This window comes from Rana temporaria, chromosome 13 (assembly GCF_905171775.1).
Source record: "Rana temporaria chromosome 13, aRanTem1.1, whole genome shotgun sequence".
Lineage (NCBI taxonomy): Eukaryota > Metazoa > Chordata > Amphibia > Anura > Ranidae > Rana > Rana temporaria.
This window is the reverse complement of record NC_053501.1, coordinates 52,285,281-52,313,157: the sequence shown is the minus strand read 5'-3', so window position 1 is coordinate 52,313,157 and position 27,877 is coordinate 52,285,281. Positions and strand designations below refer to the sequence as shown.

Here is a 27,877-nt window from a genome sequence, read left to right as displayed (position 1 = left end):
ACGTAAAATTTTCAAATTTCGACGTGGGAACGACGGCCATACTTAACATTGGCTAGGCCAGCTATTTGTTCAACTAACTTTATGCCGGAAAAAGCCTTACGTAAAAAACGTAAAAAAATGCGCCGGGCGCACGTACGTTTCTGAATTGGCGTATCTAGTCATTTGCATATTCTACGCCGAACTCAACGGAAGCACCACCTAGCGGCCAGCGTAAATATGCACCCTAAGATACGCCGCTCGTATCTTAGCCTAATTTAAGCGTATCTGGTTTCCAGAATACTCTTAAATTTACGAAGGCGTAGATTCAGAGTTACGACGGCGTATCTACTGATATGCCAGCGTAACTGTCTCTGAATCTAGCTAATAGAGAGCAGTGAACCAAGATGTGTGCGTGGGCTGCTCAGGCCATATGGAAATGTGCCCCTGTCGTGAGTGCTGGTAGGAAGGGAGGTCATCTATGCTCTCTAGGCAATGGTAGAAAGTGATAGGTGTCCCGGGAGCCACACATCAAGTCAAAACCTGCTGTGTGATAGTGAATGGAAGTCTCAGCCTGGACCCTCGTCATGATTAAGCTTTAGTGGGCACAGTGAAATGCGTTGGGGGTGTGGCCTGGCAGGGGTCCAGATTGAGACTGCCATTCACTATCACACACAGCAGGCTTTGACTTGATGTGCGGCCTCTGGGACACCTATCACTTTATAAAGAACAGCCACGTTTTTGGCAATACATTTGACAATACTGTAAGAGTGAATTTATTTTATTTCCTGTACATTTAGCATTTTTTAGGAACAAAAGCAATGTGCGGTAACATGTTTAAGCCAGAATTCATTTTTACTTTTCCAATGTCAGTTAGCTGACATCTATTTGTGTGAAATGTGAAATACTGCACTTAAAGTCGAGTTCCACCCAGAAATGGAACTTCCACTTTTTGGAACCCTCCACCACCTCCAATGTCACATTTGGCCCCTTTCAGGGGGGAGGAGTTTGCAGATACCTGTATAATACAGGTATTTGCTCCCACTTCTTGGCACAGATCACCTCAGTGATCGAGGTGACCTACGCCACTTCCTGCGCCTACACTGTCCTCCCTCGCTGTCTTCAGGGAGACACACAGGTCCCAGAAGACAGCGGGAACCAGTGAGGACGTGCAGCGTGACTCGCGCATACGCAGTAGTGAACCAGGAAGTGAAGCCGCAAGGCTTCACTTCCTGATTCCCTAACTGAGGATGGCGGCGGCAGCAGCCGAGAGCCGAGCGACTGATCGGCTTCTTCTGCCAACATCACGGACGTCCTCGACAGGTTAGTGTCCATTTATTAAAAGTCAGCAGCTGCAGTATTTGTAGCTGCTGGTTTTTAATATTTATTTTTTAGGCGGACCTCTGCTTTAAAGCGTTACTAAACCCACAACAGTAAAATCAGTCTGTATATGCAGTATGTAAAGATTCACACCTATGCATGTTGCGTTTGAGCATTTCTTCAGTGCTTTCCGTGTTTTTGGACACAAATTTTCAGATACGTGTTTTTGGACATGCGTTTTTACTTCTTTCTTATTTATTTTATTTGGGCAATTTGTTGTTGGGCAGATTAAGGCCCGGTTCACACCGGTGCGAACACAGACATTGTGATTCGCACCTCATTGCTGTGCAGATCACATGCGATGTCTGTATGCAACTGAATTTGCATCGCATTCAGTCCAAAATGGTACAGGACCCTTTTTTTGGTCCACACTGGAATTGGATTCGATTTCACAGCTCGCACTGTGTTCATGTGAACGGATTTTTGAGTGTCATTAACTTTATATTGACACATGTAGTGGTTCGCAGAGCACAGTGGAAACTGCCTGCGATTCTGATGTGGTGCGGAACCTGCAGAAAAAAACATGTAAAAAATGCAGAAAAAACTAGCAACACCCGATAAAACAGAGCATTGAGAGCACTCTGCACATGCTCAGTTTGGTGTGTATTGCTAGAGTTTTTTTTTTTTCTTGGGAGGATGTATGTGATTGGCACAGGGCCGATCAGCACTGTCCAGACAGAGGGTCAGAGGTCCTGCAGCATAATAGGACAGTCAAAGTAGAATGAAAACTATTTCTACCTGCTTTAACCAGACACTCATAGGAGTCACAAGACTGTAATTTACTCCTGATGAGAAAACGTATTTAGCAGTTTATATTTACTAAAATAATTACATTTCCATGTTCTGTGTACTGTGAGAGACCAAATATAGTGAATGCAGGGTAGTGGGTTTAGTAACACTATACCACATGACCAGTGAATATTTTACTGTCTTTTACAAAAGCTTTTTTAATCATAATAAATGAACAAATACATATATTTACATCCTTTATTAAAGTATGTATTCTTCTGCAAACAGGTGAATGAAAGTAAGCTGACAGATCAGAGGAAAGCTCTGTGTAATGGACAGAACCCCCTCCCTTTATATCTGTCCATGAACGTCAAACCGCATGAGAACTCCACATTGGATTTTAAAGGTAGGAACGAGATACATCATATCACTTATATTAATATGGTTGCCTTGGTCAGTTGGTACGAGCAAAAAAATCGCAAAAAGAAAGGGCTATTTTATTCAGGGAATTGCAGTAGGACACTATTACAAGATCTAGTGCTTACGGATGCCACCAATGCCCCCTGCTCATGGTATACATCACCAGCTGTAGTGGTAGCAAATTGTCTCCTCCAGCCTGGGTGATAGTTCTCATTCTCAACCATCAGTAGCCTGCAGACTGGGTGAGTTGCGACTACTATTGCGGGTGGTGATCTGTATCATGACTGAGGCATGCTTCTGAACATTGTAAATCAGAGGTGTCAAACTCAATTTCACCGTCGGCCGCATAAGCATTATGATTGCCCTCAAAAGGGCCGGTTGTATCTGTAAGATTAGATGTTCAGCGTATCCTCTCCCCTTACATTAGATGTCAAGAGCCACCCCACCATCAGATGTTGAGTCCCCCACTCTCTTTTACACAGTGCACCCCCCTTACCTTATGCTGCTGCTGGGACGAAGCTGGATGTATTGCTTGAAAGCAGAAAGTAAGGGTCTGGAGGAGGACCAGAGGAAGGCTGGAGCTCTCCTGCAGCTGCAGGACAGGTGCAATGGCCACATGAAATGGCCTGGAGGGCCGGGTTCGGCCCGTGGGCCTTGTGTTTGACACCTGTGTTGTAAATGATTTCTAAAAAAGGAGTGGTTAGACAATTATTAGGCAGATATCATTAGCTATTTTTAGATAACTAAAATGCATTAAGGCCCCCTGGCCTAATGGGGACCTCCAGAGTCAGGGAGATCTGACATATTTCTTTGTAAAGTAGGTTACCAGCCGGTATGGTGGGTGTGATGCTAGAAGAAATGCTGGGTGCCAGTCACTTTTTGAATGCGAACAAGAGATTTTTTGTCTCTTAACAGAACTGTGGGAGAGAGGGTTAGGGCCAGGACAACCTTGAGTAGATGCAATGCTAATTGACAGACTCTGATACTTCTATAGGTAGACAGCTGTACAGTGTAAGGTCTCCAGCTGTATAACACTTCTGTATAGATAGGACCGCTGTCTCCTATGGCAACTAATCTTGCAACAGTCAATAGAAGGTAGTTGTATGTAACTCTTGGTAACACATAGAACTCACTAAGCTCCCAGTCGTCACTGGACCCCCCTGAGCTCTTCCACAGCTATCCAGCTGTATACTCCTCTAGCGTCACCCCCGCTATCCTGCTGGGTCCCTCACTTGACACTTGCTGAAGCTTTCCCACTTCTTTACCGTCCCCAGTTGTTGAGAAGACTGCTCTGGTACTTGCTCAAGCTTACTCACTGTAGTCTCTGGTAGTAAGATGAATGGTCCCTCAGGCCTCGTACACACGACCGAACATGTCTGCTGAAACTGGTCCGCGGACCAGTTTCAGCAGACATGTTCGGTCGTGTGTACGGCGGACCGGACCGGATTCCCAGCCGAGCGGACAGGTTTCCAGTGGACAAATGTTTCTTAGCATGCTAAGAAACATGTCCGCTGGAAGCCTGTCCGTCGGACATGTTCGGTCGTCTGTATGACTCACCGGACATGTCCGCTCGGCCGAAAGCCCTCGCATGTGTCGAAGTGATTCGACGCATGCGTGGAAGCATTCACCTTCCAGGGTCGCGCACGTCGCCGCGCCATCGTCGCGGCCACGGCGTGGCCACGTCACAGCGTATCCTGTCCGCGGGGAATTTGGTCTGATGGTGTGTACAGCCATCAGACCAAATGATCCCAGCGGACATGTCCGATGGAAACGGTCCGCGGACCGTTTTCATCGGACAGATCCGCTGGTGTGTACGAGGCCTTAGTGGTGATAGCGTCCCTTCTACCTCCGACCACAACTGGTTCTCCCGTCCAGCTGAACCTTCTCAACTCGGCAGCCAGGTGTCCCCAGGATAGGTCTCAGGCTTCAGGCCTAGCAGCCCGGGGCGACATAACACGTATGCACCCAGACAGCCATCCAGGTGGCACAGAACCCTGATCACATGACTCCTCCCAGCAGGCAAAGGGGCTTAAAGAAACCTTTGCCTATTGGCTGTGACACCCCATCCATTCATACTCTGACCTTGCGAAGTCCCTTGTCATTCTAATGTCACCAGCCATAGTGCCACCTAGTGACAGAAGAGAAAAGGTGCAGCAATTCCAAAATTAGAGGGCAATTAATTGATCTTCTAACAATTAGCCAGGAAAATTACCACCTGGCAAAATTAACTTATTAGCAACCCTGCCTAAACACCAGGGTGCTACAAAAACATTAAGAACTGTTTCTAAAGTTTCTTTTGTGATACTTAGAGTATAATTAAAAGTACATCAGAGTATTTCAGATCTTTTGATACTTCATCCATTTAGCTAAAAAAACTTTAGCTAGATTTTTGTTTTTGTTTTGGCTAGAGTGGAAAATGGTTAGAAACTCTTAAAGGACAACGTGAAAGATTCACAGTATGATGATAATGACATGGTCAAAGCGGGGAAGGTATGGTTACAAAGGCTAAGGGAAGCGTTGAATGCAAAATTCAACAAGCTTTTATTTCAAACCTGTGCTAGAGATGTAATCCTGTAATACTATTCCATGGCTAATCAAGTGTATTATTACTGCAAGCTGCCTGTGGAACAAACCCTCTGAAAGTAAGTGGAACAGATATTTTATTCCTTGTAGTCATCTGTTACTTTATGTTAGTGCTAAAAAAATACAATATTTATTTATTTAAAGTGAAAAGTATCCAGCACTGTATGACAGATCTGTGGTGTGTCCCTTTTAGAATGGTGTGAATTCTCCCCTTATGAAGTCGGACTGCTGAAATATGGAGCCTTCATACGTTCCGAAGACTTTGGCAGTGAATTCTTTATGGGTAGAAAAACAAAAGTCCTTCCAGAGTCCAGAATCTGCTTCCTTCTGGGTGAGTGATATGCGTCTTGTGGAGCTGTCTTAATTAGAATTCCTGTACAGGAAGTCCCCTACTTACAAACATCCGACTTACAAGCGGCTCCTACTTACAAACAGGGGGAGACAACAGAAAGTCAGAGGAAATATCCCCCTAGGAAGGGAAATTCTCTCCTATAAGGCCTCGTACACACGACCGAACATGTCTGCTGAAACTGGTCCGCGGACCAGTTTCCGCGGACATGTCCGACCGTGTGTAGGGCCTACCGGACCAGATTCCTGGGCTAGCGGACAGGTTTCCAGTGGACAAAAGTTTCTTAGCATGCTATGAAACTTGTCTGCTGGAACCATGTCCGTCGGACATGTCCGATGGTCAGTATGACTCATCGGACATGTCCGCTGGTTATGACGTATAACCAGCGGCCCGAAATCCCGCGCATGCGTCGAATTGATTCGACGCATGCGTGGAAGCATTGACCTTCCGTGTCAGAGAACGTCGGTGTCGTATACGTCACCGCGTTCTCTGTCTGCGAGGATTTTGGTCTGATGGTGTGTACACACATCAGACCAAAACCTCCCAGCAGACATGTCCGATGAAAACGGTCCGCGGACGGTTTTCATCGGACATGTCTGGCCGTGTGTACAAGGCCTAAGAGTTAGTATGGGAAAAAGGTGTCTCCACTGATGCTTTATCACCAATTCTTGTTTCCCTAATTAACCCCAAATTTTCAAAATCCAATTGTCATTGGGACAGAAAGTGAGGTGAAATCTTCTGAACAGGGGCACAGACAGCAAAACAAATGTTACCGGGGTAATAACCCTTACCTATGTTTTCCAAAAAGCTTAAAAATTGTTTTTTTGATTGGAGCTACACTTAAAAAATGTACCCGTTCCGACTTACAAACAGATTCAACTTAAGAACAAGCCTACAGTCCCTGTGTTGTTTGTAACCCGGGGATCACCTATATGTACATTTTTGTCCAGGCAGGGATATACATTTATTACATTATTCTGTCCCATATTCACCAGTTAACTTATTATACTATTAAATGGTCACTGGAACATTATCAGATATCAATAATAATACATAACAATGTAATGTTCTTTTTGATGACAGAATAACACAATACAATACACTAGTACAATATTGCAAAAAACACGTTTCTAGGCCATGTATTATAATGCATGCTTTATTTTGACAGGGATGTGGAGTAATATCTTCTCTGTTAATCTGCTGGATGCCTGGTATGCGGCTGTAAGCTCAGAAAACTTTTGGCACAGGTTCACCAGAGACAACGTGCTTGACTTAGGTATGTCTTCTCTTTTCTTCTATTTATTCAATGTAAAATAGGTTTTAGGGATCAGTTATAAGGCCCAGGGCCGCTGATAGGGCAGTACAACCAGCCCTGTTGTTCCGGGCCCTGTCCGGCAGGGGTCCCCGGGCAAATTTAAAGTTATTTTTGCTTAAATAAATAAAACTTTTTTTTTTCTAAACCATTCCCTGCTCTACTTGCTAATCAGAGGGTAGTTACATTTTCTGGGAGGGACTTTTTTTTTTTTTTTGGGTGCAGGCAGACAAGCCGATGCGCTGCCCATATGATAGATCTGGCAGCAGCCACCCACTGCCTATGGTTTCCCTGGCAGAGTGATTCTTCTCTACACTGCTCCTTTAAACTTAAATCTGAAATCTATTGGCTGAAAAAGAGAGCGTGTAGTAGTCACAGTTTGGTTTATGTGTTGCACAGGTGAAGAAGAAGCCTTAGAGAGGAAAAAAGCCTCGGCCTGCCTGGACACACGTCTTACGCAACCAGCAGGGGAGTTCAGCCAAAGAGTGCGAGGGGTTCTTACTAACCGCCCTCTTGATGGAGAACTTCATAATTTCCTACGAGGATTACAGATGCATTCAAATTACGTTACAGAGAATGACTTCTGTACATTTGATGGTAAGTCCAATGTAATGTACAAAGTTTATGCAATTATGGACCGTTGATTGTAAGTTTGTCTTATGCCTGCAGTGACTTGTTATTTTCCCTGCTGTAATTTGTCTTTATAATGTATTTGAGCACCTTTTTATATTTAAATGATTTGAACAGTGGCGGCTGGTGCTCAAATTTTTTTTGGGGGGGGCACAAACAAATGAAAAAACATAAATTGCAGCCTCACTGTGCCCATCAAACACAGCTACTGTGCCCATCAATTGCCACCACTGTGCCCATCAAACGCAGCCAGTCACTGTGCCCATCAATTGTCGCCACTGTGCCCATCAATTGTCGCCACTGTGCCATCAAACGCAGCCACTGTGTCATCAAACGCAGCCACTGTGCCCATCAATTGTCCTCACTGTGCCCATTTATTGTGGCTACTGTGCCATACCATCAATTGTCGCCACTGTGCCATGCCATCAATTGTCGCCACTGTGCCATCAATTGTCGCCACTGTGCCATCAATTGTCGCCACTGTGCCATCAATTGTCGCCACTGTGCCATCAATTGTCGCCACTGTGCCCATCAAACGCAGCCACTGTGCCCATCAATTGCCGCCACTGTGCCCATCAAACGCAGCCACTGTGCCCATCCATTGTCGCCACTGTGCCCATCAATTGTCGCCACTGTGCCATCAAACACAGCCACTGTGTCCATCAATTGTCGCCACTGTGCCCATTTATTGTCGCCACTGTGCCATGCCATCAATTGTCGCCACTGTGCCATGCCGTCAATTGTTGCCACTGTGCCATCAATTGTCACCACTGTGCCATCAATTGTCACCACTGTGCCATCAATTGTCGCCACTGTGCCATCAATTTTTGCCACTGTGCCATCAATTGTCGCCACTGTGCCATCAAACGCAGCCACTGTGCCATGCCATCAAACGCAGCCACTGTGCCATCAATTGTCGCCACTGTGCCCATCAATTGTTGCCACTGTGCCCATCAATTGCTGCCAGATTGCTCCAGACCCGTGAATCTGATTGGCTGAGACGCGTGTCAGTGTTAATCAGGGAACGCACAGCATGTGCGTCCTCTGGTTAACTATTTGGAAACCGATTAGAGCCAAAAGGTTGTAATCGGGAAGCCTATCAGAGCCTTTTAGGTTAAATTAGCTAAATACATTCCAGATAGTTGAAAGCAAAAGGTGTGCAAAGTCATGCATTTTGCCATCTTTTAAAATCAACCACAGCCCTAGCCGAAACGCATGTCCCCTGCTATCAGCTGCAGAGTGGGACCCCTTCTGCTTTTATAAGTGGTGTGGTCCTATTGCAGAGGTCTGAAATGCCTTCTATTGAATCAGTCAGAACACTCCAATCAGCAGGAAGCCTGAGCTTTGTTGGTTACAGAGCTATAGGTCTGACTCAGTTGTGGCATTTTCAGACCTCGTCTATGTATATATGGAATAGTCAGTGCTAGATATAATGGTATAAGGCAGCTAGTAATAGGTAATTATACAAAACCCCAAAAATGCTAAATAAAATAGAAATGCAGAATATAGAAATTATGGTAATAAGCAGCAATTAGAAACAGATAGTACAAATCCTTTAAAAGTTCCCACTTTCCACCATCCAAGGAGAGATCACCACCACTTGTGACTGAAGTCAGGACCACACTCACCAGTTTAAAACTTGGACACAGCAGCTACAGTGGGGAAAATAATTATTTGATCCCCTGCTGATTTGGTAAATTTGCCCACTTACAAAGAAATGGAGGGTCTATAACTTTTATCATAGACTAGCTGAATACCCGGCATTGCCCGGTCTTCCTATCTTAACCTTTTGGGGAGGAAAATCATAGTAATATAAATATACCCATCTTTTATATAAGGGTGTAGGTAAGGGTTAATTTAACTGTCATATATTTTTATTTGGCATATAAGTAATATGTGTACCAGGTATTATTGAAATATCTCCAGGCGTACAGAAGTTATGTGGGAACATACATTTCCCATTGATTTGCATGGGACTTTAAACAAAAACCCTGACCCTCACAAATGGGGGTAGTTAAGGGATAAATTAACTATCCTATAGTTTAAGTGGACATATAAGTAACATGTGACCAAGTGTTATCGAAATATGTACAGCCGTTTGGAAGTTATGAAGTAACATGTATTTCCCATAGAGTTGAATGGGACTTTAAAGAAAAACCCCGACCATGACAAATGGGGGTGGGTAAGGGTTCAACCACCTATCCTATGTTTGTTGCTGACATATAAGTAACATGTGTGCCAAGTTTCATGTTAATATCTTTAGCCGTTTGGACGTGATGCTGGAACATACATACATACACACGTTGAGTTTTATATATATAGATGTATTTTAAATGATAGAGACAGAATATCAACCAAAAATTCAGAAAAAAAAACACAATACAAATGTTACATATTGAGTTGCAGTTCAGTGATTAAAATAAATATTTGATCTCCAAGCAAAACATGACTTAGTACTTGGTGGCAGGGCCGGATTAACAATGGGGCTGATGGAGCTGCAGCTCCAGGCCCCTTTCTCAAGATAGGCCCATTTGCCCAAAAAAAAAAAAAAAAAAAAAACATTTTTTTTAAGTTCGAATTTGGGGGGTTGTAGCTCGATGACCAGAGGTCACAGAAAACCCACATTTGGGGGTAGGCATGGGAAGAGCTACCCCACAACTAGTTAAAATATGGGACGGCTATCATTTATGGTTCCGGAGATACGGGCCTGCTTGCACAGCCTGTCAGAAGCTACATTCAGAGCGGCCAATATAAATACAAGCTGACACACTACAGCAGACTGATAGGATTACAGTGCTTATAATAATTATTTGTATATTACTCATGGTAATTAACCCCTCGCCACCCAGGCCAATTCTGACACTTCTCTACTACATGTAAAAATCATCATTTGTTTTTTGCTAGAAAATGACTCTATGGTGGTCTGCACTTTTTATGTTGCAGGGTACAGAGCTGCACGATTCTGGCTAAAATGAAAATTGCAATTTTTTTGCTTAGAAGATAGATGACGATTCTCTCACGATTGTTGCGGCGTAACATCATCTTTCACATTAAAAAAAAAAAAAAAAAAGCTAACTTCACTGTTTTGTTTTTATGGTTTTTATTATACATTGAAGTGGGAAAATGCAGTGCGACATAACATATTGCAGCAATAGCCATTGTATTCCCTAGAGTCTCTGCTAAAATATATATAATGTTTGGCAGTTCCAAGTAATTTTCTAGCAAATAATATTGCTTTCTAACTTAAGAAACAAGTGTTGGACTTTAAGTGGTTAAATTTAGTTACAATGTTAGTTACAATGTTTCATTTTGTTTACAAACTTCGCAGACTGCCCAGATTTGTTCTTTACACACAGAAGTGTATCCCTTTGATCTAAGAAGGAAGTGTCAGTTACAATGTTTCCTGTTAAAAACTTGGCAGACTGCCCAGATATTTTCTTTTGACAGCTGAAAGTCTCTCCACTTGTTATATGAAAGAATCGTCAAACTCTGCATTGGAGATCGTCAGGGGGGTTGAATCGAGATCACGATTATTTTAACGATTAATTGTGCAGCTCTAGCACGGTATTTGCGCAGCAATTTTTCAAACATGTTTTTTTTGGAAAAAAATGTTTCATTCATTAAAAAAACAGTTAGTTAGTTAAGTTAGCACAATTTTTTTTGGTATCCTAAGCGATGCTTTACATTTTTTTAGGTTCCATGTTTAGAGTTACAGAGGAGGTCTAGTACTAGAATTATTGTTCTCGCTCTAACGATCGTGGCATATGTAACCTGTGTGTATCTGGCTCTGATACTGCCAATGCCTACCCAGCCACTGACTAGTATCTCTCCCCAGCCTGTCCCCACACACCCTCTCACCTGCTGACCTGTGGATGGGGGAATCACTCCTGCAGTGTTATTGTGTTCTGCCAGTGAGTACAATGATCAGTGTTGCTAACTTTAGCTGGCAGCACTGATTGTTTTAAGAAAAAAAAAACAGGCTGGTTGTACTCAAGTTGATTAATAGATTGACTTGTGTAAAACCAGCTAGCCCATACATAGATTGACTATGGCTGGTCTCTGCATAATTGGCGTAATTTCAATCCATGTATGACTCGCTTAACCACTACTCAGTCCCTAAATATCCTTCTACTCCTGTACATAGTGCCCACTGTCATACTCTCCACACTCCTCTCCTGTACATAGTGCCCACTGTCATACTCTCCACACTCCTCTCCTGTACATAGTGCCTACTGTCATACTCTCCACACTCCTCTCCTGTACATAGTGCCCACTGTCATACTCTCCACACTCCTCTCCTGTACATAGTGCCCACTGTCATACTCTCCACACTCCTCTCCTGTACATAGTGCCCACTGTCATACTCTCCACACTTCTCTCCTATACATAGTACCCACTGTCATACCCTACACACTCCTCTCCTGTACATAGTGCCCACTGTCATACCCCCCACACTCCTCTCCTATACATAGTGCCCACTGTCATACCCTTCACACTCCTCTCCTGTACATAGTGCCTGCTGTCATACACTTCTCTCCTGTACTTAGTGCCCACTGTCGCACCCTCCACACTCCTCTCCTGTACATACTGCTCACTGTCATACCCTCCACACTCCTCTCCTATACATAGTGCCCACTGTCATACCCTCCACACTCCTCTCCTATACATAGTGTTCACTGTCATACCCTCCACACTCCTCTCCTATACATAGAGCCCACTATCATACCGTCTACATTCCTCTCCTTTACATACTGCCCACTGTCATACCCTCCACACTCCTCTCCTGTACATACTGCCCCATCATACCCTCCACACTTCTCTCTGGTACGTACTACCCTCTGTCATACCCCCTCACTCTTCCTGTACATACTGCCCATTGTCATACCCTTCACACTCCTCTCCTGTACATAGTGCTTTTTTCCGTACCCTTTGTACTCCTCTCCTGTACATAGTGCCCACTGTTAGACCCTCCACATTCCTCTCCCTCACCTGCACATACTTCCCACTTATATACCGTCCATACTCCTCCCCTATGTCGCTTAACCACAAAAACAGTTCTTTAAAATTATACTGAATATCCTCAATGTTACCAGCTCTAGAATGGACACACTTTTGTTAGTTCAACTAAAGGAAATATCAGTTCTCATATTTATTCTGCCCCATTATTAGTACTCATTTAATTTTGTGATTACTACTATGATGTATAGAGGAACATCAGGGATCTCAGCTACTCTAAATATAGCACTTATATAAAAAAGTGGCCCTGAAAATATTTTTTAAATGTTGGCAACTGTGCACTTAGGCACTGCCCAAGGGCCACCGTCCACCGGGTCAGTAGTGGGCCCCATGAGAGGCTCCTGGGATCCTGTGATAATAAAGCGGTAGTAAACTTTCCTGACATTACTACTTTTTAGAGGCCCTGGGGTAGGTTATGCCACAACGTACAAGTATGCACAGCATATTAGCACATTAGTGTACACTTACATTTTCAGACTGAGCCCTCCAGTGCTGCGATGAATCAGGCGGGGCCCGGGCACTTCCATCTTCACCCGGTCTTCCTTCTGGGTTCTGTGCCTTTGGTCACTTGCCTTGGCTGGGCTGCGTTCATGTCATTCCCACGCATGTATTTATTATTTATTACACCCCATTCACACCTCCGCGACAAAACGCCCGACGCCGGCCGCTCGTGCCGCTGGAGGGGAGAATTCCCATTGCTGTCTATGAGATGGTTCACATCTCATAGACGCCGTACACCTGCGGCATGAAAAAAAGTCCCGGACCCTTTTTTTCAGGCGGCATTGGCGTTCGGCCATACAAAGCAATAGGAAGGATTTGTAAAAAAAAAGTTACACTATACGCGGCAAAATACGCCGCGTACGCGGCGTTACTTGTCGCGGAGGTGTGAATGCAGCCTAAAAGGCCCCACCAAAATCCTCAGCACCAGGCCCATGATGTTCTTAATCTGGCCCTGCTTGGTGGAGAAACCCTTGATAAGCACAGAGGTAAGACGTTTCTTGTAGCTGGTTATCAGGTTTGCACACATCTCAGGAGGGATTTTGATCCAATCTTATTTACAGATCTTCTCTAAATCCTTAGGCCTAGTACACACGAGAGGATTTATCTGCGGAAACGGTCCGGGGGACCGTTTCCGCGGATAAATCCTCTGGCGGATTTTGATCTCATGGTTGTACTAACCATGAGATCAAAATCCCCGCGGAATTCCGTCCGCGGTGACGTGTCCCGCCGTCGCCGCGATGATGACGCGGCGACGTGCGCGACGCTGTCATATAAGGAATTCCACGCATGCGTCGAATCATTACGACGCATGCGGGGGATGGATTCGGACGGATTGATCCGGTGAGTCTGTACAGACCAGCGGATCAATCCGTTGGACTGGATTCCAGCGGATCGATTTCTTAGCATGTCAAGAAATTTTGATCCACTGGAAATCCATCCCCGGGGACAAAAATCCGCGAAAACAGATCCGCTGGATCGTACACACCAGGGGATCTATCCGCTGGAGCCGGTCCGCGGATCAATTCCAGCGGATCGATCCTCTTGTGTGTACGGGGCCTTAGGGTTTCTTGGCTGTCTCTTGGCAGCTCGAAGTTTCAGCTCCTTCCACAAATTTTCTATAGGTTTAAGGTCTGGAGACTGACTAGGCCAATTCATGACCTGAATGTGCTTCTTCTTGAGCCACTCATTTGTTGCCTTGGTGGTATGTTTTGGGTCACTGTCGTGCTGGAAGACCCATCCATGACCCACCTTCAATGTTCTGGCTGAGGGAAGAAGGTTCTCATCCATAATTTTACAATACATGGCCCCGTTCATTAGTCCTTGAATGCGGCAAAGTCTGCTTTACCTTTAGCAGAGAAACAGCCACAAAGCATAATGTTTCCACCTCCGTGCTTGACAGTTGGGATGGTGTTCTTCATAGTCAGCATTTTTCTTCCTCCAAACACGGCGAGTCGAGTTACTACTAAAGAGCTCAATTTTGGTCTCATCTGATCACAGCACTTTCTCCCAATCCTTCTCAGAATCATTTATATGTTCATTGGCAAACTTCATATGTGCCTTCTTGAGGAGGGGGACCTTGCGGGCGCTGTAGGATTTTAAACCATGGCGGCGTTTTGTGTTGCCAATGGTTTGTTTGTTGACTGGTCCCAACAAGCTTCTCCCATGTAGTTCTGGGCGGATCCCTCACTTTTCTGATGATCATCCTTACCCCATGAGGCAAAACCTTGCATGGAGCTCCAGACCGAGGGCGATTGATGGTTATTTTGTATTTCTTCAATTTGCGAATAATCGCTCCAACAGTTGTCTCCTTCTCACCAAGCTTCTTGCTGATCGTTTTGTAGCCCATTCCAGCCTTGTGCAGGTCTACAATCTTGTCCCTAACGCCCTTTGGCAGCTCTTTGGTCTTGCTCATGATGGAGAGGTTTGAATGCAAGAAAGATTCTGTGGACAGGTGTCGTTTATACAGATAACGAGTTGTCTTTAGGAGCACCTTCTTAAATTGACAGGACTAATCCGTGTACCACATGAACACACACTGTAGCCAGTCTGTGGGAGCCACAATTATTGTTGGATAGTAGGGGATCAAATACTTATTTTACTCACTGAACTGCAACTCAATTTATAACATTTGTATCGTGTTATTTCTGGATTTCTTGTTGATATTCTTTCTCTATCATTTAAAATACACCTATGATAAAAAACAGAGACCCTTCATTTCTTTGCAAGTGGGCAAACATACAAAATCTACAGGGGCTCAAATACTTATTTTACCCACTGTAACATGTGTAAGACATCACAGCAATTCTCTATGGATAACACAGCTCCATCCAGTCTCCTCGTCACAGTATCCACTCTCCGTCACTAGGGGGAGCTTGAAGCAGCAGTAGCACTGAATGGGAGAATCGCTCACCGCATGAAGCTAGAAACACCAGGAGGGGTTGGATATAGTGTAGTAATTTATTCAACTCACTTAACAAGCAAATACAATCCATAAAACACATCCAGATGCTTAGTATACACCAAAAAACAATAATGCACTTACTCCAATGGCCACCAACTCCAAAAATGGAAGTGACGGTGTGATGTCAACAAATTGCCCCACCCCATTTTCAGATTTCTGCAGAGAGATCACTACTTCCATACAGAAAGCAAGTGTCCCACTCTGCAGACGCTGGCAGAGGACAGACTTTTCTATGAGCGGCGTAAGTCTCCTACGCCGTCGTATCTTGGGGTGCATATTTACGCTGGCCGCTAGGGGCGGTTCCGTATATTTCCGCGTTGAATATTCAAATGAGCTAGATACGCCGATTCACGAACATACGTGCGCCCGGCGTATCAAGATACGTCGTTTACGTAAGGCTTTTTCTGGCGTAAAGTTACCCCTGCTATATGAGGCGTAGCCAATATTAAGAAAGGGCGTCGGGACAGCGGCGAATTTTGCATCGTTTACGTCGTTTGCGTAAGTCGTACGCGAATAGGGCTGTGCGTAAGTTACGTTCACGTCTAAAGCATTGACTATTTGCGGCGTAATTTGGAGCATGCGCACTGGGATTCTTTCACGGACGGCGCATGCGCCGTTCGTCAGGAGCGTCAATTACGTGGGGTCACGAATCATTAGCATACAACACGCCCTCTACCAGCCTACTTTAAATTACGCGCGCTTACGCCGGCCCATTTACGCTACGCCGCTGTAACTTAGGACGCAAGTGCTTTGTAAATACTGCACTTGCCTCTTTAAGTTGCGGCGGCGTAGCTTAAACAAGATACGCTACGCCCACCCAAAGTTACGCCGCCCTACGTGAATCTGGGCCATAGAATTGAAACACCACACCATAATATAGTAATCTAAATACAAATTTATTCCAATGTAAAATCAAACAAGAACTGTACATAAAACCAATGCATTTGGGGTAATCCTTGGCCTTTCATCAGGCTTTAGAGATGTATATGGATTTGGTAGTAAAAATGTAATCTTGAACTAATGATTGGAACTGGCACATGCCAAGATTGTTTATGTCATATGAGCGCTACAGTTTACATATGGAGGAGATTTCAGGATATTCTTACCTGTATTAATGACATGTTGCTCTTTTGTAATAATGATATGTTTGTTCTAGGCACAGAATTAGATAATTCCCCTAACAACTTGACCCCCTGTTCAGAAGATCTCTGCCTGGTGGATTGTGCATATTACATCAATGCAAGCTTCCCACCACTGTTACGACAAGAACGCAAAGTAGACATGATTATGTCATTTGATTATGGACTCTCAGATAAATTCAAAGTAAGTAGTAAAAAGACAACACACAAGTTTTCCTCTCAAAGCCTGTCTCTGCTCACATTGGTCAGTATGACACATTTGTTAACCACTTTTATACTTTCTTATTTAATTTTTTTTGCACACGTTCAAATTTATTTCGCTAGAGAGTTACTTAAAACTCCCAAACAATTCTATATTTTTCGAAAGCAGATGCCCTGTACAATAAAATGGTAGAAGTTGCATTTTTTTTATTTTACAGCATACAGTATTTGTGCAATTGTTTATTAAACACACCTTTTTAGGAAAACGCTAACATTTATTTTGGTGCACACACGCACAATAAATGATCTACGTTTTTTGTAAATTATAGCAGGTGGGGTTGCACCAAGTAAATAGATACCAAACATGTCAAGCCTTAAAATATTGTGCACCTGTGGGTAAGCGAAAAACTACGGTACCCCAAATTGCCCATAGGTGACACTTTAAAAGCTTTTAAAGGTTATTGATTTGGAGTTAACCATAAATTATGGCCCTAAAATTCTTGCGCTCACTCTGTCATTCCTTACATGCATGGCACAATTTTGTTTTTTTATTTTGTTTTTTAAATCAAATATTTTTTTATTAAACTAAGAAAAACATTAACAATCCAGTGGCAATACAAAAGATATACAGTAAAACCTTGGATTGTGAGCATAATTCGTTCGAGAAACATGCTTGTAATCCAAAGCACTTGTATATCAAAGTGAATGTTCCCATAAGAAATAATGGAAACTCAAATAATTTCTTCCACAACCATTTATTCATAAGTCCTTTAGTTTATAGTCCATATACAAAGACTATAGCAATGTGATTTGGTTGTGTAACCATAGAATGTCCATCCACAAATGGGCACCTCCACAAGGGGATTAGTAGAAAAATCCAGCAGGAGATACAGAGTATAAAAGAGAAGAGAGGCACATCTAAGTGTAGTAATATGGTTACATTTAATGGAGGTACAACATTTAGCAACTCACATGGTTGATGATTAAAACAGGCACATCTAAGTATGCAGGCATCCGGGGGAATGCTGTCCACATATACCCTCCCCAGCATGGCCGGCTCTCATCTCTGTCAGTCTGCAATCATGTCCGGGACGACTACCCTGCAGTAGAGTGATCTGAAAGTGAGTCTTGAACCGCTCATGGAGCGCAGAGTGGAAGGTATGACGTCAATAGTGGTGAGGAGTACGGTCTATGTGGACAGCTTTACCCCGGATGCCTGCATACATTAGATGTGCCTGTTTTAATAATCAACCATGTGAGTTGCTAAATGTTATACCTTCATTAAATGTAACTGTATTGCTACACTTAGAGGCACCTCTCTTCTATTTTATACTCAGTTGTGACATGACGCTACTCTCATATTAAGACATTGCTTGTATATCAAGTCAAAATGTATTTAAACATTTTGCTTGTCTTGCAAAACACTCTCAAACCCAAGGTTTTACTGTATAGCAATTCATAGCATATCAACAATGAATCATGGCAAATAACGAGTTGCATTGTGTCCACTCAGGTAATATATTCTAAGACCAGAGAAAGGCCTAGAAACAGTCAGTTCATTCAAACATTCTAAAAGTTTCAGTGTATCCATTTATGCAGTAGCATTGCTAGAAAGACATCGTAGAAGCCTCATTGTATCTAATTCCATAGGACCTAGACCTGGAGTATTGAGCCAGGGGGCCCAAAGCTTTTCAAATTTACCCGGGCATCCTCTATGTTGGTACACATACCTTTTAAAAATAAGGGTATTACCCATATGTGTCACCCATTGCTTGACTAATGGGGGATTTCCAAAACAATAAAAGCGTTTTGCAGGCTTGGAAAAGAACGTGGGAGAACGCCACTCTCATCTCCTCAGGCACTCGATCATTAAGAATACCAAGCAAACAGCACTTCGAGTCGAGGTGTTCTGTGGTTTGAAAAACTCTGTTAGGAGTGTTCAAGACATCTTACAAGTAGGGGTGCAGTTTTGGGCCGCGCCAAATATCAGATTGCCGTTCCTGCACTGACAATCAACGACATTATCCCCAGAACTGTCCTTTGTCCTTAACTTCAGCTTCACCTGGCATGGTTTAGGGATCTCTGGTATCCACCTTTTACATTTGTGTACTGTCCCAATTTGGAAGCATCTGCTTCGCTTACATCCAGTAATTAAGCACATAGGTTTCTGGAGGCACCTGGCTATGGAGCAAGCACACACAAAACAAGGTGGCTGCTATAAGTGACGTGTGCTGCAACCAGGGCTGGACTGGGACAAAAATGTGGCCCTGGACTTCATCCAGACCGGCCCAGGACACAACACATCAGGGTACAGTGCATATCAGGGCACGGTACAAAGCTCAGCACATCAGGGCACATCACATCAGGGTACAGGGCACACCACATTAAGGTACAGCACATCGGGGCACATCAGGGCACGGGGCATAGCACATCAGAGCACATGGCACATTGTTTACCTGCAGAATAGCGCAGGAAGCGTGTGTTCTCTCTCAAGTCAAGCTGTGGCTGCTCCCTGCCCCCTGGCGGACACTCCTCTCTTCTCTTCTCGTCCATCCCAGATGATGTCACAAGCAAATGGGGATGGACGAGAAGAGAGGAGGGGCCACCGGGGGGGTGGGGAGCAGCCGCAGCCTGACTTGAGAGAGAACAGACGCTTCCTGCGCTACTCTGTATACTGGCTAATCTCGATCTACCTGTCAGGCACCAGCTGTCGGCGATTGACAGGTAGATCGCCGCGGACCTCTGACCGGCCCACTGAGCCATCAGCCCACCGGGAATCTCCCTGTAGTCCCGATGGCCAGTCCATCCCTGGCTGCAACAGTGAGCTTTAAGCTAGCCTTGCAGTAATAATCTGACCCAGAGACATAAAGTGATATTGGGTCATAGGACCTAGGGCTGTGGACAAGGAAAAAAGAGATGTTACAGCAGTTAGCAATGGTTGAGAGCAAATCTTACTGGGTGCACTCTTGTCCCCGATTACATATGATCAGAGCTCATTTTTCAATTGTAGCAGCTTCCAGATAGTAGCTTAGTTCTTCAGCAAGTACAGGGATAATATAGAATAAAGCATGTATGCGTTTTGATAATTCTGTTTGGTTTAACTGTGCAATAATTCCGGAGATAATGTGCATTTCTGTCATTCCAGTCAGTGGTGCAAACTGAAGAATACTGTACTGCTCATAAGCTATTTTTCCCCAAAATCGAGGTAACTGCCGAGGACAAGCAGAACCCTAAGGAATGCTACGTTTTCGCAGACTGCGAGTACCCAGACTTTCCCACCATCATGCACTTTCCATTAGTAAATGACACATTCAAGAAGTACAAACAGCCAGGTAATGTATCCCTCCCTAAATAGTTAATTTTTTGTCTGCCATTGAGGTAAAGAGCCAGAACTGATAGTTCAGTGGGTGTTAAAGCGGAGTTCCGGCCACAATTTCACTTTTTAAATATAAATACCCCTGTAATACACAAGCTTAATGTATTCTAGTAAAGTTAGTCTGTAAACTAAGGTCCGTTTTGTTAGGTTGTTACAGCATTTAGACACTTTATAAAATAGAAATTGACTGGGGCCATCTTAAGTGTGGGCATCATGAAGCCAGACTGTATGACTTCCTGGATTTCAGCCTTGCAGATCTCGCACATGCTCAGTGCTGCACAAGCAGTGTAATAGGTTTCAGATCAGGTTTCAGCACCTGTACTGTCCAAGTCACATGATTCTTCGAGACTGGGGAGTGCACAGACTCCTGGAAAGTTACACCCACTACATTCCCAGGAGTCTGTGCGGTGTAGGTTAGGAAGCTTAAGCACCTAAATGTGGGAAGATTAACTATTCTGCCTAGCAACAACACTTTGAAGGCATCTAAAAAAAAAAAAAAATTCTTAAAGGACTAATGACATTTTTTTAAAACTACTGATGTAATGTTATATTTATGGGTGGAACTCCACTTTAAGTAGATGCTGGGGAGGATAAGCCTTGAAAGGTTTCTGGTATATTTTAGGGACAATGGTAGAAAGATTTCTGTTCTTATGTTCCTAGGACTGCACACTGACTATTACAAGGTCACACTACTATTATGGAGAATGCAACATCACACCAATATCAAAAGTAGGCAGGAACGTAGACATAAACTACTAAAATGAGCTTTTATAACTGAAATATATTTTTTTCTTTTATTTGCCTTGACATACTCTATTATAGAACCATCCATATTCCGAGCAGCAGGACACTTTCCCCTGAGTACCTTTGTAGTACTACAAAGTGACTTTGCTGCACGTGACATAGGTCCATTCCTGTAAATATCCATTGTAAAGTGTATGTATAGCCAGAACTCTTTTTTCATTTTTGATAAAGTAGGGATAGGTTAAAACCCATCAGGTTGTTTAATTTGCTGCCTGTGTACCAATATGGAAATTTACCTTCACTTGCTGTCTTTGAGATGTGAAAGGAAGTTAGAAGAAATCTCAAAGTAATGAGAAATCCCTAAACATTTCATATTAGAACATTTCACCTTACCTCTTGTTCCGGGGACTCTAACATTTTGTATTTTCCTCTAAAGCCCTGTACACACAATCGGAATTTCTGATGGAAAAAGTCAGACGGACCTTTTCCATCGGAAATTCCGACCGTGTATGTATGCCCCATCGGAGTAATTCCATCGAAAATTCCGATGAATTCCATCGGAGTTTACATAGAGAACATGTTCTCTTTTCCTCCGATGGAATTTCGATGTGAATTTGGTCCGACAAAGGTCCGATCGTGTGTACGGGGCATTAATCTCTGCCTCTATGCCACTGGTCACAGTACAAATAACAGAGTGAATTTCCCCAAAACAGACAGCAATAAAAACTTGTGCTAGGTCCGGTAAAACTTTATCTTGTCAACAAGTCACAGATTATAGCCAGCGCTATGGGGGCTCTTCCCTTTAAAGAAGTTTAGGTGCTGGTAAATAATAGGGTATACTGGACAGCAATCATAAAAACAAGTACTAAGTACCTGATTCTAAAATGTCAGGGTTATTGATAAAGAGGGGTCTGTAACCTCCCAAAGCATGATGGCTATAATCTGTGACCGACTGTCAAGATAAATACATTTTTACTGAAACCTGTAGTGCTTTCATTCCTGTTTTGACTGCTCTGGGACCCCTTAGAGAATCCCCGGTTGGCAGAGAGTCTCCCTAAAGATTTTTATGTAAATTTTTTACCTAGGTTCACACTCCACCAGCACGTCTTTGGAAGCGGTAAAAAAACTTGACAGAGGACAAATTCCTACTAAAAACTTTTGCTTAGAGATATACTTTAAAAGATCAGTCCACACAAAACTAATATTAGGCACTTCTCTGGAAAACATGCACATTTTCCATTGTTGTATCCCTTTAAACACACTGCAAGCACAAAAAATAGTTTATGTGCCAGAAATATAGCAAGCTCCAACCTTGATCTTTGAGATGACAATACGACTCTGAACTCCTAACCACGTGGTGTCAGCTCTGTCTACTTCAAATTTCTGGTAGAAGAGATAGTAAAAATGAGGGGTGTTGAGGCGCTTGCTACTAAACAATAGTAAATAATCAATAAAGTGCTATGTGCAATCAATAGTGCAATTAAAAAAAAATCAAAAAAGTGTATACATATCCAGTGAAATAGACACACAATATAGGCAGCGGTATGTATCCGCTGTCAGAAATTAATTAAGCAAATATCAAGTGAACTTGTGTAAACAGACTCCAAAGAATTAACAAATAACTAAAATAATTGATGCAAAAATGCCCAGAAAGGGGATCATTTTCTTCATGCAAAAAATGAATATTATTAAAGTGCAACTGCGAGTCTCTGTGCAAAATCAAACAAAATCCAGTATCATGCAGACTAATCCAAAGTCCACAGCAATTCCTAAAGTGTATGGTGCTCCAATCCACAACAATTCACAAGTGTAAGGTGCTCCAATCCAGGTAACCCTGTTTCCCCCAGCCTCTCACCTTAGCTGGCTTGTAATCTAGCCTCTTTACATCCACACTGGCAGCGGCTCCTGAATAGCAGTGCAATCTTAACCATGGATGGATGACTCTTAGCTAGCTTTTAAACAGGCCTCTTTAAATCCACACTGGCAGCGGCTTTAACAAACTTTACCATGGACGGATGGCTCCCAGCAATAGAAGTTAGAAAAGAATAGGCTCCATAGTGTATTAACATTTCAAAAGTTTTAATAACAAAGGTGTTTACACTTACATTTATGACGATACAACAAGCACATCAAGCAGTATCTCCTCCGCTCTCGGCCGCTAGCGGAGATGACGTCACCACTGGCTCTCCTCCCTTACGCGTTACGTGGCTGCACACGCCACTTAATCATAGGGTATCACAATACTTGTAGAAGAGATGGTTTTTGCACATACTGAACAGATATAACATATTCAATAGTATATTTAACAGACCAAAAGGTGCAAGTAAGATAAAATAATTTACATACACTTTAAAGGAATCTGAAAAAATATGGAGGACGTCTGGGGCTGAGCTATCATATGAAAATGCTAGTGTCCCAGTTGTCATGCTGACTCTTATGACTTCAATAATTTGAGCTATTGATCCATTTTTAGAAAGCTTATTTATTCCAGGTCATTGACTTATGAATTACCAAATCCAGAGGGTTGGCTTGACAGCCAGGCAACTAGTATTTTGGCAAGGTTGGCAATGACAGTCCCCATATTTCTCTTAGGAAATGTTTTTATTGCTATCTGTGTCTCCATTGGGGAGACTTCCCCCCTTACTAACTGTTTAGGTACAAAGAGAAATGTAAAATAATTTTCAGAAGCAACACAAACAGCAAAGTAAATTTGTAAAGGGTAATAACCTCGGCCATGTATTTGTTCTTGTCTGTATTACCTGTAATATAAGAAATATAAAAGCTGCAATTTCTAACCTGTTTCTGAAAGTGTTAGTTGCCTGGCCGCCTAATGCTTCAGTAGTTGCTGAGGACCTGTCAGAACTCCTGATCTCTAAAATACTGAAGCCTCTGGATCAGCTTACTAAAATTTACGAAAATGTGTAATATTTAAAGAAGAGTTCAGCAACACAGGATCCCATACTTTCCTCTTAACACTAGTGATGGTCAATGAATGTCAATGCTTGTTTGGTCCAAAAGTTCATGTAAATATAATTGTTTTTTAAACTTACAGATCCACTATCATACATTGTATAGAACAGGCTTAAAGTGTATGTAAAGGCAAAATGCACCCAGCTCAGCTAAGTCCTGCTGCATACTGACAACACACAGCAGTTTTTATACTGAGTGGTGTCACCCCTGCCCAATGTGTTTTGGTAAACTACTAAACCTCTCCCAATCCTGGATTTCTACATCATAAAGGTTAATCATTCTGTACTCCAAGATGAGAACTGGGAGGGCTAAATAGTATCTTTGAGATTACACAGAAAGTTTGCAGGGGATGTAGTACAGCGCTGAATTTTTGACCAGAACAACAATTTTATTTTTGTGCTAGTCAAACAGATATATCAAAATACCTCCAATGGAGTATTAAACAGACCAAAGGGAGTTCATTGTTAGGGCTTACATACACTTGAAATAGAAGCTGCTTACATATGTAAAGTGCAGGCAGACAGGGGCGCACATACCTGCAGCAGCTTTCGGTATTCTTTGTTTTGCCTATATATTGGAATAGTCTGATTGGAGAAAGCTTCAGCAATTCTGTATAGTAATAAGGTTTGCCCATATCATCCATCTTCACCCGCATTCCTATTGGCCAGTGAAGCAGCCCATCGCAGTGATAGACCAATAGAAATGTGTGGAGGTGGGGCTTAGACCTGAGACCTTTGCCCAGTTAGACCATCAGATAGATATGAAGTGCTTGCACATACCTGCAGCACCTTTTACTGTCTTCAGCATTGTTAAAGTGGCATAGTCTCTTTGAAGTGGATTTTATTGCTATGATTAATACAATTTACAGATCAATAGGCCATGTATTAGCATTACCAAATAATTGTTTCCGACAAAATAAAAAGGATCCCTCTCTTGCCATGAATCACTGGTGTGAATGCATCATCAGGGGAAAAAAACACATTTGTCATCATCTTTATTTCTTTGCAGGTGTCGAGAGGGAAACCGATCAAGAGAAGGAGGAAGGAAATGTTCCCCTGTCCGGCCTCTTTTCACCTTACAAAGTGTTCCGATTAACATACGGTGATGAAGATTTGGAGAAACTGATAAATCTGACAGAATACAATGTGCTGAACAATGTGGAAGTCATTCTGCAGACCTTGCGTAACATAATTGAATGCAAACAGAAACGTAGCAGCAGCACCGCAAGATTGTGAGCCAAAATGCCAAACCACCATCACTACATCGTACACATGGGTTTTGTAACGACTGTAGTTTAGGAACAAAAGCTGCTTGCAATAAGAATACTTTTAAATGCGTATTTTTATTCCATGTCTGTGTACACATGGTATCTAAAAAGAAAACCTCACATTGAAACGGAACTCCTGGGTAGTGCATTGAGGTATGCCAGTTCGGTTCAGTTAGAGGATACAGTCGTTTACTTCATGGAAGATACAGTCAGCATGTGAAAAGATGAAAAGCAAAAACCAAACTGGAATACGTTCTACATGTTCTAAGTATGTAAATAGTTTAGTTAGTTTAGTTAGTTTATATTTATATGATGGATTTATATATATATATATATATATATATATATATATATATATATATATATATATATATATATAACCAAACAAGCCATTGAGCATCATACAGGATGTTTATGCGAGGCACTTTTTATTAATGTCTTTTATTTATTTCATTTATTAAATAAAATATGTTCTCGTAGAAGAACGTTATTTATTGTTACTTTTTTTTGTTTCTTGTGTATTTTTTTTTTTATTGGGATGTAAAGTGCAAATTAAGGCAAAATCCTTTCCCCAGATTGGCAAATACTGGGGGAGATCTAGAACATGGTTAGGTTTTTTGTTTCAATAGTTTTTTTTTTTTTAAACAAGATAAAGAAAAGGGAGATCTTATAATTGAGCAGCGAACAATCCTCGTCTGTTCCAAGCATGTAATGGGGAAACATACAAATACAAGGCTAGGTAGAAACTGATAAGGACCACAGCACCTTGAAAATCACTGCCGAGGGGAACCTCTAATGTAAGTAAACTGGAGTTTATAGAATACATCAACTTATAACATAATACTACTTGAGCGTTTTTGCAATATAAATGTCCGGTTAACCCCTTGATGAGGCAGATGGGATTATGAAAGATTGTGGACTTAGGAGCCTAGCATTGGTATTACTAAATCCTGATGGAATAGTATTGGTGGCAATAATGCCTCTTACTCAAATTGTGCGATAAAAAGTACTTGTAACTATCGTCATTATAACTATTACATATGAGGGATCAAATTCCCCAAAGTGTTCCCAGAATAGTCTGGGTTACGAAAAAAGGGGCTATACACCCACGATGCCAAGTTTGGCTAAGAATAGTAAAAGGATTAGAAAGGAAGGAAACAGAGTAGAAAGAAGGAAAGAGAAAAAAAGGAAAATCTATCCGGGAGACTCCTGCAAGTCGATTTAAGAAATATCTCTATGCATTAGGGCCCTGCAAGTAGGCAAGCCAAGGGGACCATGTTTTATAGAATAAGATTGTTTGTCGCGTACTTGTACGCTTCCTGTACCTGGCGGCCATCTGGATCAAAATACCTCTAATCATAGCTCTGTGGGTGGCCCAAGTGCACAGCGAGGAGGTGTGAGATGGATCGTTCAATAAGAAATATTCCTTTAATGCCATTTCAATGTCCAAGCAGGTGGCCGAGTTGCTGAGGTGAGATTCATTTAAAGCGGGAGTTCACCCGAAAAACAATTTTTAACATTAGATTGAGGCTCATTTTGTCAAGGGGAATCGGGTGTTTTTTTTTAAATCGAAGCAGTACTTACCATTTTAGAGATAGATCTTTTCCGCCGCTTCCGGGTATGGTCTTCGGGAGTGGGCGTTCCTATTTGACAAGTTTCCGACAGGCTTCCGACGGTCGCATACATCGTGTCACGAGTAGCCGAAAGAAGCTGAACGTCGGTGCGGCTCTATACGGCGCCTGCGCACCGACGTTCGGCTACTTTCGGAAAATCGTGACCCGATGTATGCGACCGTCGGAAGCCTGTCGGAAGCCTGTCAATCAAATAGGAACGCCCAGTCCCGCAGCCCATACCCGGAAGCGGCGGAGAAGATCTATCTCTAAAACGGTAAGCACTGCTTCGATTTTAAAAAAACAACCCGATTCCCCTTGACAAAATGAGCATTAATCTAATGTTAAAAATTAAGTTTTTGGGTGAACCTCCACTTTAAGCACCAGGTACAGGAATTTGTGGGACAGTGCAGTGAAGAAAGAAGAACTACCACTGCAGAGTGGTCAGACCATGGGTTTTCCAATTTCTTGGAAGAGGAGAATAATGGTAGAGAGGTGGCAGACGTGAAGATATGGCCTATCCGCCAGTATGTCAGGTGGACATGGGAGTAGAAAGTGTAGTCGTTTTTTAAACTATTGAATTCCCACCAGAGGTCATTATTGTGGAGTCATTTTTCAAATTTAGTACCCAACCTTGTGGGTTTCAAAATGTAAGAGCCTGGTGGGCACGTCTTATCCAGTGAGTGATATTGGAGTATTCGCCATTTAGGAGCATACCTTCGAAAAGGTGGGATAGTTGCTGTAGTTGGTCCTGAAAAAAGGACAGCTGGTCCCTATTCAGGGCATAATAGGAGAGAAGCGTCACTAGTGTGCCCTCTAAGTCTCCCTTAACCATTATATAGCGACCTTCCGGGTCAGTGATTGTCTGTGAGAGGGAATAAGCTAAGCTCTTAGCAACACAGATAGCCACTCCCTGTGTCTTGTCTGGGGCATTAGCTAGTAAAATAGGTTGGATAATGTTTATGAATATAGTTAGGTTTGTAAGAGGATGAGAAATGGGTTTCATGGAGGAACACGATCTCAGTCCCTACTGGATAGAAGTAATTGTAACCCTTCTGTCTCTTCACAGGTGAATTGAGGCCCTGCACATTATGTAGTAAAAATGTTATGGGTTTCTGTGATCGTGGGTTAGCCATAGTAAGTGGTAGAGTGGGGGTCTCTTACCTTACCTTTTCTGACAGTACCGGCCAATAGATCCCTTGGAGGTTGAACT

The 27,877-nt window shown here is 42.8% G+C and overlaps 1 protein-coding gene across 2 annotated transcripts in view; it reads left to right on the top strand.

Annotated features, from left to right (window-relative positions):
* LOC120921142 (cytosolic phospholipase A2 delta-like) overlaps positions 1-25,277 on the top strand; it is a 90,004-nt gene extending 64,727 nt beyond the window's left edge. For both annotated transcript variants that reach the window (XM_040333827.1, XM_040333826.1), the window contains 7 exons: positions 2,374-2,491; positions 5,282-5,419; positions 6,606-6,713; positions 7,149-7,346; positions 16,514-16,680; positions 19,843-20,029; positions 24,796-25,277. In XM_040333827.1, coding sequence (XP_040189761.1) covers positions 2,374-2,491; positions 5,282-5,419; positions 6,606-6,713; positions 7,149-7,346; positions 16,514-16,680; positions 19,843-20,029; positions 24,796-25,022 — 1,143 coding nt within the window. In that variant the 3' untranslated portion in view covers positions 25,023-25,277. The remainder of the gene's footprint in view (positions 1-2,373; positions 2,492-5,281; positions 5,420-6,605; positions 6,714-7,148; positions 7,347-16,513; positions 16,681-19,842; positions 20,030-24,795) is intronic.
* The last annotated feature ends 2,600 nt before the right edge of the window (positions 25,278-27,877 follow it).